General features: G+C 41.9%; 1 protein-coding gene across 1 annotated transcript in view; it reads right to left on the bottom strand.

The window, feature by feature from the left end:
• Positions 1 to 16,979, bottom strand: part of MALRD1 (MAM and LDL receptor class A domain containing 1) — a 293,099-nt gene that overhangs the window by 229,590 nt on the left and 46,530 nt on the right. The window contains exon 6 of the mRNA XM_063453142.1: positions 16,594 to 16,740. Coding sequence (XP_063309212.1) covers positions 16,594 to 16,740 — 147 coding nt within the window. The remainder of the gene's footprint in view (positions 1 to 16,593; positions 16,741 to 16,979) is intronic.

The raw sequence follows: 16,979 nt of genomic DNA, 5'->3' as shown, positions 1-16,979 counted from the left end.
TTATTTCTGTAAAGTTTACATCATCTATAGTGTTGTAATAATACACTGAACAGCCAAAGCATTAAAACCAGCTGCCTAATATTATGGAAGTCCACTCATGGTGCTAAAAACAGCTCTAATGCGTGAAGGCATGTACTCCACAAGACCTTTGAACTTGACCTGTTGTAGTTGGCACTAAGACATTATCAGCAGATACTTTACTCCCAAGTTGCGATGTGAGGCATCCATGTATCAGATTTGTTGATCAAGCACATCCACAGCTGCTTAATTGAATTGCGATCTGTGGAACTTGAAGGCCAGGGCATCGCCTAGAGCTGTTTGTTATGTTTCTCAAACCATTCCTGAATTGATTTTTGCAGCATGATTCCTGAACAATTTTTGCAGTGGTATGGAACATTATCACGATGAAAGAGGCTACTGCCATCAGGGAACACCATTGCCATGAAGGGGTCAGAGTAACATCCACATAAACGCAAATACCCAAGGTTTTCCAGCAAAACATTGCCCAGAGCATAACACTGCCTCCACCAGCCTGTCTTCTTTCCATTGGGCATCCAGCTACCAGGTAAGTGAAGCCACCGGCCATCCACCTTATCTTAAAGAAAACGTAATTCACCAAAGAAGGCAACCTTCTTCCATTGTTTCATGGTCCAGTTCTTGTACCACTTTTGGTAGGTACTACATACTGCATACCAGGAACAGCTCACAAGACTTGCCGTTTTGCAGATGCTCTAACCAAGTTGTCTAGCCATCACTATTTGGCTATTGTTAAAGTCCCTGTGATCTTTTTACTTGCCATTTTCCTGCTTCCAACACATACAATTCAAGAATTGACTGTTCACTTCACCTGTCAGTGGTTTTAATGTTGTGGCTGATTACTGTATATACAATCACACAAAAATAAATTCAGCACGGAAGCAAAGTGATAATAGTCCAAAAGCAGCTGGAACACCAATACGGAGTCTCTCTTTTCCGATCAGAAAATTGGATAAAAACAGGGGGGTAGGTGCAGCGCTTCAGTAATCCTTGACAATGTATATGTGAAGAGAAACAGAGAAGAAATAATAGTGTAGTATTTAAAATTGTAGTGGTGATAAATTAAATAAAAGATGTGCACTCACACTTTCCTGGAGCTTCAATACAGCTCCAGTGTATGCGCCTGGGCAGAATAATCCCCACCTATGGATCAAGTGCAGAGGCAATTCTTCAAGTTATAGATGTGGTAGGGGGTATCCTCATAAAAAACAAACAAATAAAAATTGTATATGGTGAAGTATGTAGAGCTATGTAACAAGGGTAGGTAAAAACTATAAAATGTGCACTCACGTGTAATGGAGCCGTAAAACCTGGCTCTTCTGATAGCGCTTGAAGTGGTCCCCACTCAAGGATACAGGTGTAAAAGCAAGTTCTTCCCTCCATGTATATGTGGAGATAAACAAACAGAACCACAATAGTGTACACCGTAAAAAAGGAGTGTAAGCAGAAATAAATAATTTAAGCCTACTCACACTAATGAGCAAGTTCCGGTTTGCTCAATCCAAAGCGCTTGGGTGGTATGATCCCCACCAGGGATATAGCTCCAAACAATCCAACAGCAGCAAAATATGGTCCAATTAAAAAAGTACCTTAATGTTAAAAAAATATATAATAAAAGAAATACAATATATAATAAAATAGTGAAAAAAAAGTTATAAACAATACACTTAACGCGTTTCTCCTTGGATAGGCTTTATCCAAGGAGATCGCGTTAAGTGTATTGTTTATAACTTCTTGGTTCTTGGTTCTGTTTGTTTATCTCCACATATACACGGAGGGAAGAACTTGCTTTTACACCTGTATCATAGTGGGGATCATACCACTTCAAGCGCTATCAGAGGAGCCAGGTTTTATGGCTCCATTACACGCGAGTGCACATTTGATAGTTTTTACCTACCCTTGCTACATAGCTCTACATACTTCACCATATGCGATTTTTATTTGTTAGTTTTTTATGAGGATACCCCCTACCACATCTATAACTTGAAGAATTGCCTCTGCACTTGATCCATAGGCGGGGATATTTCCGCCCAGGCGCATACACTGGAGCTGTATTGAAGCTCCAGGAAAGTGTGAGTGCACATCTTTTATTTTATTTATCACCACTACAGTTTTAAATACTACACTATTATTTCTTCTCTGGTTCTCTTCACATATACGTTGTCAAGGATTACTGAAGCGCTGCACCTACCCCCCTGTTTTTATCTGATTACTGTATATAGTTATATATTCACTGAAATCAACATTGTCCGTTGACAGCTGTGCTTTTGACTATGGTTAAGATGTGAATTTCTTTAGATTTTTGTGAGAATATATTTTTCTATACAGCTTTTAATATTCACAACTGCATTATTTATAGACATTTGCTTTTACCCTTGTAAGCCAGTCTGGCTCACAAAACCTGTTATCCCCAAGGTCATAAATAAATAACTTCTATCATAGGAATAGATTGCATGTATTTTATTTATTGATAATTTGTGTGTAGACCACACACAAAAACAGTGAAAATGAAAGCAAAGGACATTAAACTATCGTAGGTACATATCAAGTATATGAAGGCTTTTAGCCGCACTATGTGATGAACTTGGTGAATGTTGATGCAAGCGTATTTTAAGTGTAATAAGGATTCAGTAATCAAGAAAAAGTTCAATATTGGATAAGTGCTCAGCCTAGAAGACAGAACCACCTCTAAAGGTTCTATATACAAAATGTGCAGGAAATAGTATACAAAGTATATACTGTGTCTTAGGCGCAAAAACAAGTGGTGTTTAATAGTGCAACCACACAAACACAACCTAAATGTGTAAGGTATATATATAAATATGTTACCTGGAGTAGATGAATTGATCATAATATTCGTATTAATATCTCCCAACATCCTATTTGATTCCTCTTTGTATTGTGTTCTATCTAAAATCACTATTCCCGCCCTTGTCTGCAGATTTTATTACTATATCCGAGTCCTTTTTTAAACCTTTAACTATTTCTCTTTCTTTCCTTGGTAGATTAGGAGTTTTATATTTCTTTTCCTTATCTCCTTTATCTAATTTTTCATTTAAATCAGCTAAAACTAGTTCAGAAAAAAACGCGATAAAGTCTCTTTTATCCCAGTTCGGATAGAATTTAGATTTCAGTTCAAAATTAGTGTGTTGTATTTTACTCTCTATTTCCGTTTGTATTTCTTCTTTCTTATTGTCTCTTTTTTCTTTAGGTTTTTCAAAATGCCTTTAAATGGTCAGTTTTCTTGTAAATTTTTGAATATCCATAAATACATCAAAATTCCCCATTGCACAAATAGATTGTTAATATGGACACTTAACCCCTTAAGGACACATGACATGTGTGACATGTCATGATTCCCTTTTATTCCAGATGTTTGGTCCTTAAGGGGTTAAATAAAGTCAATTGATCAAAGTGAACATCATTGCAGGCGTTGGAGCATGGGTGCATCGTAGCCGGGGGTGAGGGGACGCCATGATGTCTTCCTTCTCGCAGCGCCAGGTGCGTGCTTCTCGATGCACAAGTGATTACGTCATGTAGAACACGGAAGTGCATACAAAAAGGGGGCAGAGAAATCCCATAGCAGGATATTTAAACATGCAAATATAAAGTGAAGACAGCTCTTGACAAAGTCTGGTTCCAGACGAAACGCGTTGAGCGGACGAAGTTTGCATGCAGACTCTTGGACTCTTGGAAAAGCCTGAGATGAAGGAGTTCTTCCCCATAGAGAACATTTCAAGCCATTCCTATTTTAGATTTGTGGCAAGGAGGAATTTGATGATACAGGACTCCCTCTGTAACTTTTACCGTATTGTGGAGTATCTTTAGCCAGATATATTCTGATCAATTCATCTACTCCAGGTAACAGATTTATATATATACCTTACACATTGAGGTTGTGTTTGTGTGGTTGCACTAATAAGGATTCAGGACAAGGGTTGAAGCAGGTGAAGTGAACCGGATGATGATCATGGTCAATGTTCTAATATTAAAAGCAAGTTACTAGTAACATCCAGAATTACAAGTAGATAGTGTGCCAAAAAGTTCATCAACTCATGGACCACTATCTCCGATTGTAGGTAGCAGGGAGAGGATTAGACGCAAGGTGAACAGTCACTGACCAGAGAACAGAAGGCATTGGTTGAAGTCAATGCACATATGTAGTGGAGCCTCCTGTACCCTGGCTGGGTACCTCCGCCAAGGACCGCTTCCTAGCTGGAACAGGGGAAAACATCAGTGCTTCTGCCCCAGTTGCCTTGGCTTGACTGGGATCCTCCTGGAGCCTCTCCGTCCTGGAGCAGGATAGGGGACTAGCTCCCAGGGACTGGACGACACACAGTCCTGGGAGCTCTAGTCCTTACAAGGACTTTCCCCACTGAATCCTCTATGAGCTGGAACAAGCTAGAACAGTGATTAGCCATTTCCCCTCCCAGTATCTAGACGACACATCGCTCTGGAAGTACAACTGGTTTAAAGCATCCAAACACAGCCTTTTTGTACAGTTCCATAACATTTGCGGCTAAGTCCCGCTGAGGTCACCAGGAACCCACAAAGTCCTCGTGACTAATTTAGTTCCATAGAGGTCGCAGGTAAGTACAGCTGGGACTATTTGTGGGTTTGATTCATGCGAACGCCCGCCAGAGAGCCAGCGTTCGGTTCCATTCATAGGAAGGGAAAGTGCCGAACCAGGGACACCCAGGGGAAGCTGTTAATGGCAGCTTGGTAGAGTAACTCCCAAAGAGTGTCCAAGACCTGGACCATAGTCGGTTGGCAGGAGTCCGGCTTCCACACTCCTCCTGGAGTCCATGGCAAGCGTACGTGGGAAGGAGCATTTGTCACATCATCTAAAGTTTTGCAAAAATGGATCATAAAAGAAAGGGGAAGACTAGGATACAATGCATAGGATAAGAACTATACAAGACAGAGGATTCATGGGGGAGCCTTGTTGCTCTGGCAAAGGCTTTAGGAAATTGTCTGCATTCCAGGCTAGAGAGATAACATGATTCAGGTATTTATATGCATAAATAATGCAATGAAACTCTGCCAAGCCAGCATCTGAGAAATATAATCCAACAGATCATAAACAAGAAAAACCAGAGACAATCTTTATTTAACTTTTCGTAACCTAAAAGGACATTCCAATAGGTTTCTGAGATCTAGGAAAAAAGGCAGATGTATCTGGTAGTTCGAAGTGTGAAAAGGTGAAAACACATTCTCAGTTTAATATCTGTTTACGTTGACATGAACACTTTCTTCTGTCGTGCTTTGTAGATCTAAAGTTAAATAATGCATAATAGTGTAAATTGTTATTATGATAGTTGAATGTATTGGTAAAAGTGAAAGGGGATCTCTGCACCATTTAGTTTACAACCAAAATGCAAAAAAAAGTTTAAATAACATATTATGGGGAAAAAAATAACAAAGCTGGTTTGGGAATTATCTCCTATTTTAACTTAATATTGCAACGTAACCTCACCATAACTTGCAGTTTAGTGAACAGACCACAATCTAAGTGCAATAAATACTGGAGAAACCCCATGGGATTGTACAAGGATGGTACATTATTAATGTCAAGGATGCTACGTGTTGTTCTTTTCAATACATGGTAACTACAGAGACAAGGCAATGGATGAGTGAACAACCTTTCCGCAAGTTCATACATTTTGCTTTTGTATAATACATGCCTAATTTAAATTATTTATATCAGCAGCCTTTTATTGGAGAATAGAAGAAATGTTAAGCCATTTTTACTCCTCAAAGCAATACTCTATTTAAAATACAAACTACTGAACATAGAGAATGACCAAAATATTTTAGCACAGACATAATTAAAAGTAAAGTTAAAAAAAAGTAATGTTTTAATACATTTTTGATCAAATGTTTTTGATACTTCAAATGGTTTATTTTGTTTCTCTTCAAACTAGGATATTTTGCTAAGTAGTCCTGTATTATTTTTTTTTATCTCCTTTTAGTATTCACAAATGCATTATTTATAGATATTTGCTTTTACCTTTGTAAGCCAATCCTGCCTCACAAAATCACGCCTGTTATCCCCCAAGGTCATAAATAAATTAAATAACTTCTATCATAGGAACAGCTTGTATTTGGTTATGTGAGATTTTCCCGTTCATTTTATATCAGAAGAGTCATGTTAGGATATGGTCCAAACATTATCTCATCAATACTTATTGTGGCCCAGATCTAAGAGGCTGATTCACCAAGAATCATAGATAATAATAATGAATAATGCTAATTCTTACATTGGTTTTAAGCCTGGTTTGATACTATGTTGTTAGGTTTATACTTTGATCAAATATGTTATAATCCTACTCAGCTTTAAGTAAAGCTTTAGATAATATAGTGCAGTTCTAATAGATTTGTTGTTTTAGCCTTGCGTTAGTTCATTTTCTTAGTAATATTGTTTGTATCAACTTATCCCTTGTATCCCATGAGAAGCATGTTTTAAAAAGAATTCTATCACAGTAGTTCTTTTTTTACATTTCTTTATCCAGAGAAACATGTCTGTTTTAGTTAGCCATAAGGCTAAATGCAAACTATATGTAATTTCTTATAAAAACTTTCAATTTGATTCCACATATGTAAAATTGTAACTTTGTCTTTGTACTATTCCTGTAAACTAACATTATATTCAAAATTGTACAGTCTTTGAGTGCATCCTCCTTCCATGAATTAATCACTAAAAAGATAGCCAATACATTGTTAAGCACAGATCTGCACACCAGTCAAGTTAAGACTTGATTTTCCCACAGAAATCTCAAAATTTCAGTGATGTTACTACTGCAAAGGATTCTGGATGGACATATGCAAATTAGTTTAAAAAAGACTCACATTTGAGATTTCTGTGGGAAAAGCAAGTCTTATGGCTTGACTGGTGGGCAGATCTGTGTTTAACAATGTAATGACTATCCACTAACTTCAGGTGGAAGGGGTTTTCAATCACAAGTTTTCCCCACGATAACTTCTTGTTTTTTGCTTTGCAAGTGACGCCAAGCCTCAAAAGCAAGCCAGTAACCAACCTCATGCTGATGAGTTGTATTAACAACAAAACAGCTGTCCATAAGTGGTTCACTGGCTTTGCATTTCTTCTTGATTTTGGTTTCAAAGCTGTTGTATACAGCAAACACAAACTCCAAGGAGTAATGAGGCAAAAATGTGATTCCTTGATGAACTAATTTGCATATTCCCACCCAGAATCCTTTGCAGTACTAACATCACTGCAAATTTGTCAGGATCGGGACAGGGATCCAACACGCAGAGTACAAACAGGTGGTAGGTACGTATACCGGACCTTAGAATGGCCAGACTTAACGTAAGGAGTAAGTAGAGAATGGTCTAGGAACAAGCCAGGGTCGAGGGAACGAGAGGACAGGTAAGCGAGAGACAAGCCGAGTCAAAGGGTAACAGAGATAAACAAGGTTGTACAGACAAGCCGGGTCAGAACCAAAGAGACAACTAGAATACAAGAGCGCTGAGTGACTAGACAGGCTAGAACCACGATAGGGCAATGAGCAGATGCCGAAAGCCTTACTTTATACCTTGATTCTAGAGGGTAATCACGCCCCTGACGAGTCCTGATTAGTGCTCGGGACTTGACTGACAGGTCGACCCGGGTTGGCGTCATGACGTCGACTACTGAGCGTCGCGTCATATAAGGAAGTGGATCCCTCGCGGTCGGCTTGTAAATGGCCGAGAGAACCGCGAGGAACGGAAGAAACAACCCCTCTGGGAGGATAAACGTCTAAGTCTCTCACCTCCTCTGAAGTAGAGACTACAGGTAACCTGACAGTACCCCCCCTCTCAGAAACGCCCACCGGGCGGAAGGAACCGGGACGAGATGGAAAACGGGAGTGAAAAGCCCTGCGGAGGCGAGGAGCATGTACATCCTCCTGAGGTACCCAAGTCCTCTCCTCAGGACCATATCCCTTCCAGTCAATAAGATATTGTAACTTCCCCCGGGAGATTCAAGAATCGATGATGGAGTTGATTTCATACTCCTCCTGACCCTCAACCTGAACAGAGCGAGGAGAGGATATAGTGGAGGAAAATCTGTTACAGACTAGCGGTTTCAGTAAAGAAACATGAAAGGACTTAGGAATGCGTAAGGAAGCTGGAAGAGCTCGGCGATACGCAACTGGGTTAATTCGAGTCAGAACCCTGTAAGGACCAATGTAACGAGGAGCGAATTTCATAGAAGGAACCTTCAAACTAATGTTTCTAGTACTCAACCATACCCTATCACCTGGAACAAAAACCGGAGCCGCCCTTCTGTGCTTATCAGCGTGTTTCTTGAACAACATGGAATTATGTAGGAGAATTTGTCGAGTCTGATCCCACAACTTCCTCAAATTGGCAACATGAACATCAACCGACGGTACCCCTTGGGAAGGAGAAACCGAGGGAAGAATGGAAGGATGAATGCCATAATTCATGAAGAAGGGACTGGAACGAGTAGAATCACAAACGAGATTATTGTGTGCAAACTCCGCCCAAGGAATCAAACCGACCCAATCGTCCTGGTGTTCAGAAACAAAACAACGCAAATATTGTTCAATCTTTTGATTGGTACGTTCAGCAGCTCCGTTAGACTGAGGGTGATAGGCAGAAGAAAAATTCAATTTGATGCCTAGTTGAGAACAGAAGGATCTCCAAAAACGTGAACAAATTGGGAACCTCTATCGGAAACAATTTCGGAAGGTATCCCATGTAAGCGAAAAATCTCTCTCGCGAATATCTCCGCCAATTCAGGAGAAGTCGGGAGTTTAGTTAAGGGCACGAAATGAGCCATCTTAGTAAACCTATCAACCACCGTGAGGATCACAGTCTGTTTTTTAGAAACAGGCAAATCTACAATGAAGTCCATAGCCAAACAGGACCATGGATGTAACAACCCACATGGAAGCGTATGAGGTTGCTTAGTCTTCATACAGACCTCACATGCTCCGATGAAATCCCTAATATCCTTCCGTAAAGAAGGCCACCAGAAATCTTTAGAGATCAAGGAACATGTCTTGCGAATACCCGGATGCCCAGCCGCCTTACTGTTGAGAAAACACTGTAAGAGTTCCAGTTGGAGTTCAGGAGGAACGAAATGCCTTGCCCCAGGAGTCTGTCTAGGCGCCAGATGCTGCAACTTCATGATCTGACCAAGCAACGGAGAGTGAATCTTAAGACTCGTGTTGGCGATAATATTGCACCTGGGTACTATAGAAGACAAAACCGTCTCAGATATCGCAGAAGGTTCATATTGTCGAGACAAAGCATCGGCCTTAGAATTCTTAGAACCAGGTCTATAAGTGAGCACGTAATTGAAATGCGTGAGGAATAAAGACCAACGAGCTTGCCTGGAGGACAAGCGCTTGGCCTCCCCAATATAGGACAGGTTCTTGTGGTCTGTCAAAATAGTAACAGGATGTAAGGTGCCCTCCAATAAATGTCTCCACTCCTTCAAAGCCATGATAACTGCTAGTAGTTCCCTGTCACCAATGTCATATCTGCTCTCAGGGCCTGATAGTTTCTTGGAAAAAAAACCACATGGATGTAAGGGCTTATCCACACCTAACCTTTGGGACAGGATAGCACCTATACCTGTCTCTGAGGCGTCTACCTCGAGTAGGAAAGGCAGAGTCGTATCAGGGTGAACTAAAATTGGTGCAGAAGCAAACAGTTCCTTGAGTGTTTTGAAGGCAAGAAGGGCTTCAGTAGACCAGTTCTTAGTGTCAGCCCCCTGTCTGGTCATATTGGTAATAGGAGCTATAATTGAAGAGTAACCCTTAATGAAGCGCCTATAATAGTTGGAGAATCCAATAAACCTCTGAATGGCCTTGAGGCCCCTGGGTAAAGGCCAATCCAAAATGGACTGGAGCTTATCCGGGTCCATCTTAAACCCTTCCCCAGAAATCACATAACCAAGAAAGTTTATCTGGGATTGGTCAAAGCTGCATTTCTCCAATTTGCAGTACAGGCCATGTTGAAGAAGCTTGCGCAATACCCTTCTGACTTGTCTGTGGTGAGTCTCAATCTCTCTAGAGTGTATAAGTATATCATCCAGATATACAATAACGCAGTCATGTTGAAATTCCCTAAGAACTTCATTGATCAGGTCCTGAAATACTGCCGGTGCATTACAGAGGCCAAAAGGCATTACTGTGTATTCATGGTGCCCATAACGGGTATTGAACGCCGTCATCCACTCGTGTCCCTGCTGAATTCTCACCAAGTTATACGCCCCTCTGAGATCTAACTTGGTGAAAATCTTGGAGCCTTTTAGACGATCAAAGAGCTCGGTAATCAAAGGAATTGGGTGGGCATTTCTAATGGTTATTTTGTTCAAACCTCGATAATCAATGCAAGGTCTTAGTGTACCATCCTTCTTTTTAACAAAAAAAAACCCAGCCCCGGCAGGAGAGGAGGATCTCCTAATGAATCCTTTTTCAAGGTTCTCACGAATATACTCCTCTAAGACTAAGTTCTCTTTAGTGGACAAAGGATATACATTACCCCTGGGGGGCATAGTACCAGGTAGTAGATTAATCTTACAATCAAAAGACCTGTGTGGAGGTAAAGTATCAGCATTCTTTTTGTCAAATACTGCCTTTAAATCCAGGTACAGGGGCGGTATTTGTACCTCTGTAGAGTAGGTAGAATTAATCGGTGTGTTAACTGCGCAAAGCGGTGACACTGTCCGTAAGCACCTGTCCTGACAACCCTGACCCCATGAGATTATCTCCCCTAATTCCCAATCAATAATAGGGTTATGTTTTTTTAACCAAGGGTACCCCAGGACTATGGGAACAGAAGGAGAAGAAATAAGCAATAAAGATATGTCTTCCTCGTGTAAGATACCAACAGTTAATTTAACGGGTATGGTTTCACGGAAAATAACAGGCTCAACTAAAGGTCTACCATCTATGGCCTCAACGGCCAAGGGTGTCTCCCTTAACTGGGATGGGATAGCGTGTTTGGTAACAAAAACTTGGTCGATAAAGCTCTCAGCAGCTCCGGAATCTATCAATGCCATAGCTTCTAGTACTCCCTTCTCCCAAGTTAAAGAAACGGGTAGCAGAAGCCTGTGATCTTTATAATTAAGATTAGAGGACAAAATAGAAACACCCAAGGCCTGTCCTCTAGAGAAACTTAGGTGCGAGAGTTTCCCGAGCGATTAGGACAATTTAGGCGTAAATTACCTCTGACTCCACAGTACATACACAACCCCTCCCTTCTCCTGTACTGTCTCTCCTCTTCTGAGAGGCGAGTATTGCCTATCTGCATAGGTTCTGGAAAAAGTGAGGTTGTGGATTCAGAACTTAGAAATGAAGGAGCTAGTTTAAAGGAAGGTCTACGGTTTCTCTCTCGAGTGTTCTGCCTCTCTCTTAAACGTTCGTCAATGTGAGAAATAAAAGAAATTAAATCCTCCAAATTTTCAGGAAGCTCTCTAGTAGCAACCTCGTCAAGGATTATGTCTGATAACCCGTTTAAAAATACATCTATATAAGCCTGTTCATTCCACTTAACCTCTGCCGCCAAGGACCTGAACTCTAGTGCATAATCCACAAGTGTTCGGTTTTCTTGTCTAAGGCGCAACAGTAATCTAGCTGCATTGACTTTTCTACCTGGAGGGTCAAAAGTTCTTCTGAAAGCAGCTACAAAGGCATTATAATTATATACTAACGGATTATCATTTTCCCACAATGGATTGGCCCATCTCAAAGCTTTCTCAACAAGTAATGTGATAATAAATCCAACCTTCGCCCTATCTGTAGGATAGGAGCGGGGTTGTAATTCGAAATGGATACCTATTTGGTTTAAGAAGCCACGACACTTCTCTGGAGAACCACCATAACGTACACGTGGAGTGATACGGGAAGAAGCACCTACAGTGGCTACTTCTAGACCTGAACTCACAGGAGAGATAGAAGTATTACGCATATCCTCTGGTTGATTACCAGAACGAGATAGTAACGCCTGTAGTGCTAGAGCCATCTGGTCCATTCTGTGATCCATGGCGTCGAACCTAGAGTCAGAAGGACCAACCTGAGTGTTTGTACCTGCAGGATCCATTGGCCCTGTCGTAATGTCAGGATCGGGACAGGGATCCAACACGCAGAGTACAAACAGGTGGTAGGTACGTATACCGGACCTTAGAATGGCTGGACTTAACGTAAGGAGTAAGTAGAGAATGGTCTAGGAACAAGCCGAGGTCGAGGGAACGAGAGGACAGGTAAGCGAGAGACAAGCCGAGTCAAAGGGTAACAGAGATAAACAGGGTAGTACAGACAAGCCGGGTCAGAACCAAAGAGACAACTAGAATACAAGAGCGCTGAGTGACTAGACAGGCTAGAACCACGACAGGGCAATGAGCAGATGCCGAAAGCCTTACTTTATACCTTGATTCTAGAGGGTAATCACGCCCCCGACGAGTCCTGATTAGTGCTCGGGACTTGACTGACAGGTCGACCCGGGTTGGCGTCATGACGTCGACTACTGAGCGTCGCGTCATATAAGGAAGTGGATCCCTCGCGGTCGGCTTGTAAATGGCCGAGAGAACCGCGAGGAACGGAAGAAACAACCCCTCTGGGAGGATAAACGTCTAAGTCTCTCACCTCCTCTGAAGTAGAGACTACAGGTACCCTGACAAAATTTGAGCTTTATGTGGGAAAAGCAGGTCTTATGGCTTGACTGGTGGTCAGATCGTTGTTTAACAATATATTGACTATCCACTTCAGGTGGAATTGGTTTTTAATCACAATGTTCCCCACCATAGCTTTCTTGGTTTTTGCTTCACTAAAAAGAATAGGGTCCTACCTGTATACATCTATTTTCAGTGCCTTACCTCTATTATAAAGAATATACAACTTGATCTCTATGTAGAGCTGCTATTCAATATTATTTGTTTATCTTTCTTTAGTGCTTTTTTTTTTTGGACATACCATTTTCTTAGCAACTAGCCTTGTCTGCTACCTCCTTACCATTACACCTTGTATTCAAACATGTACATCATACCATTAAACAGATACCACTTCCTTCTCTGTCTGTTCAGGACAATCTTTGCAGTCACTGCATTCACTGTACCAATTAAACGTGAACACGCTAACAACCTTGCAACAACAACTAACAGATTCTTTGTTTTTTAGAGCATGATTCACAACCTGCTACGATTAAACCCCTAATTATCACCACCAAGCTGCTAACACGTTAAACTTGCTTTTCTGCTTTTTATTCTCCGTTCTATGTTTTTCAGTAATACACTTTAGGGATTTGATGCAATCTGTCTCTGGTGATGCTCAGGACCATAAAAAGATATGACATTTCAGAGAACGCGTCCACCCCCTTTAATGACGTCAACCATGGTTCAAGTGAACTGGGAGAGCAAAGCATGTGGTAGATCAGTTTAAAGCATGGGTGCAGGGATGGTTTAGCCGCAAGGCGAACAAGGCATTTGCCTTGGGCGGCATTTTCCAGGGGGGCGGCAAAAAAAGCCGCCCCCAAATGCCCAGGGCTAATCGGTATTGGCGGGCGGGCGGGCGGGCGGCAGAGTGAGGCTGGGAGCCGGAATATGACGTCACATTCTGGCTCCGCCTCCCAGCCTCACTCTGCGGCGCGCGAGGGAGCTGAGCAGACAGCTCAGAGGAAGTGCTCGCTCACCAGCTGCCCGCCCGCCAATGCCGCCCGCCCAGCAACCACTGGACCCCCAGGGAGGAAGAGAACCCCCCCCCCCCCAGCATTCCCAAAGGTAAGGAAGCTGGGGGGTTACATTTAAAAAAAAGTGTTAATGTGAGTGAGTGAGTGTGTGTATGTCTCTTAGTGTCTGTCTGTGTGTGTGTCTGTTAGTGTGTCTGTTAGTGTGTGTGTCTGTTAGTGTGTGTGTGTGTGTGTGTGTGTGTTAGTGTGTCTGTGTGTGTGTCAGTGTGTGTTTCTGTTAGTGTGTGTGTGTCTGTGTGTGTGTGTCTGTTAGTGAGTGTGTGTCTGTTAGTGTGTGTGTCTGTGTGTGTGTGCGTCTGTTAGTGTGTGTGCGTCTGTTAGTGTGTGTCTGTTAGTGTGTGTGTCTGGTAGTGTGTGTCTGTTAGTGTGTTTGTTAGTGTGTTTGCGTGTGTCTGTTAGTGTCTGTCTGTTAGTGTCTGTCTGTGTGTGTCTGTTAGTGAGTGTGTGTGTGTGTCTGTTAGTGTGTGTGTGTTTGCCTGTGAGTGTGTGTTTGTGTGTCTGTTAGTGAGTGTGTGTCTGTTAGTGTGTGTCTGTGTGCAGGGCCGGCCTTAGGCATTTAGACGCCCTGTGCGAAAAATCTTCACAGCCCCCCCCGTCATCCATGTATGCTGTAATGTTTGTGTTGTCTGTGTATGTGATGACTGTGTGTGATATGTGTGCTATGTGTGATATTTGTAATGGGTGTATTAACAGTGTGTGATATGCATGTATTGGTTGTATGTGACACACACACAGAGTCAGACGGCCATACACACACACACAGGAAGACATCCACACACACACACACACACAGGCAGACAGTCATACACACACACACAGACACACAAAGGCAGACAGTCTCACACACAGACACACACAGGCAGACAGTCAGTCATACACACAGACACAGACAGTAATACACACAGACACACACAGAGGCAGACAGTAATACACACAGACACACACAGAGGCAGACAGTAATACACACAGACACACACAGTCATACACACAGACACACACAGAGGCAGACAGTCATACACACAGACACACACAGGCAGTCATACACACAGAAGCAGTCATACACACAATCACACACACATAGGCAGACAGTAATACACACAGACACACACACACAGAGGCAGACAGTAATACACACAGTGACAGACAGTCATATACACACACACACAGACAAACAGAGGCAGACAGTCATACACACAGAGGCAGACAGTCATACACACAGAGGCAGACAGTCATACACACAGACACACACACAGAGGCAGACAGTAATACACACAGTGGCAGACAGTCATATACACACACACACACACAGAGGCAGACAGTCTCACACACACACACATACACACACAGACACACACAGACACACACAGGCAGACAGTCAGTCATACACACAGACACAGACCGTAATACACACAGACACACACAGTCATACACACAGACACACACAGAGGCAGACAGTCATATACACATACACAGAGGCAGTAATACACACACAGAGGCAGACAGTCATACACACACAGACATTAATACACACAGGCAGAGAGTCACACTCACCTGACAATCACAGTTACCTGTGGAGTTCATTGTGGAGGCAGTGCAGCTCCTGGTGACTGTTTGGTGGGGAAGCAGGGACTCCTTCCTGCTTCCCCTGCAGCAGTTTTCCGGCGCTTTTAGCTCCGCCCCCGCCGCACGGTAAGCTCCGCCCCGCTGCAAATTTAAAAAAAAAAAAATATATATATATATATTTTTTTTTTTTAAATCCCGGCCAGCTGTGCGGCCGCACGGCGCCCCCTGCTCCATGGCGCCCTGTGCTGCCGCACAGCTCGCACACCCCTAAGGCCGGCCCTGTCTGTGTGTGTCTGTTAGTGTGTGTGTGTGTGTTTCTGTTAGCTCGTGTATGCATATCTGTCAGTGAATGTGTGTGTGTGTGTGTGTGTATTTAGAAGGCGGGGTGGGGAGAAGGGTTGGGAGGGGGGCGCCTGAGTTTTGTCCTGCCTAGGGCAGCACAAAACCAGGATACACCACTGCACGGGTGTCCAAACTTTTGGCTTCCCTGGGCCGCATTGAGCGCAGAGGAATTATCTTGGGCCACACATAAAATCTATCATATAATAAATTTATATAATAAAACTTTAAAATCATTTTTATTAATTTTGTTTAGTCAATAACTTCCTTATTTGTTATCCTCATGTGGAATTGCCATATTTACCAAATTAGGGCGCTATCTACTAAATATATACACATGTATAGGCACACATAACCACAAATATACACACACAATCACATAAACACACACACACACACTATCACAAACCTATATAAACATAAATCCAGACACACACATACACTCACAGACCTATGCGCATAATAACAAATTTACACACACAATCAGAGATCCACACATGGACACGGAATTGCTCCCTCCGGCCGCCAGCATCCCCCAAGCACACCATTCATTAATCCCCTCATACAAACACAGGCCGTCACAGTCCGGGCGGAAATTTTTTCATTGCGGCCCGCGGGTCGCGGGTTAGATACCCCTGGTTTAAAGGAAATTGTCTTTTGTGTTCCTAGAAGTCTGACACTAGTGAAAAAGCCTAGGACAATAGGACAGAAGGTTCAAAATGGAACTGTTCCACCAACTTGGCTTTAGTTGGAAAATACACAATGACAAATTCCTTAAGTTGAATAATATTTTGTAACTTTGTGTAAAATTGCCATCATGCTTTTCATCCTGTTATGCATTAATAGCTTTAGATGGCAGGTAAATAAAATGTTTTACTACAAGTTAGACATAGAAAATTATTTGTAAGAAATATATGACATTTAATATATACTTACCGTAGTCTGTTTTAGTTGTATGGTCTTTATTTGGGAGGTTGTGATCATATGACTTATTTTTGTTGGTTACCTTCCAACTCAAGCCATCTGTTTCTATTACAATCCAGTCACAAAAGTCAGATTCAAAGTCACATCTGGTAAAATTTCCTACATATCAAAAAATATGTTTCAATATTTGTCATTGTCAGGGGATGTTATGAAGGATGCGGATTATTTAGTGCTGAACTGCTACACATGTTTTTACATTAGCTACATATATATTTAATGTCACGTTATGAGAATTATTGTATAATAACACGTCTTGTTAAAACTGGAGTAGATAACATTTTATTTAGACTCAGTTACTGTTGTCTACAGTATCAGAGTTATTCAATAATAATAAATTA

The sequence above is a fragment of the Pelobates fuscus genome, chromosome 4 (genome assembly GCF_036172605.1).
Source record: "Pelobates fuscus isolate aPelFus1 chromosome 4, aPelFus1.pri, whole genome shotgun sequence".
Taxonomy (NCBI): domain Eukaryota; kingdom Metazoa; phylum Chordata; class Amphibia; order Anura; family Pelobatidae; genus Pelobates; species Pelobates fuscus.
This window is presented reverse-complemented; position numbering and strand designations above follow the sequence as displayed.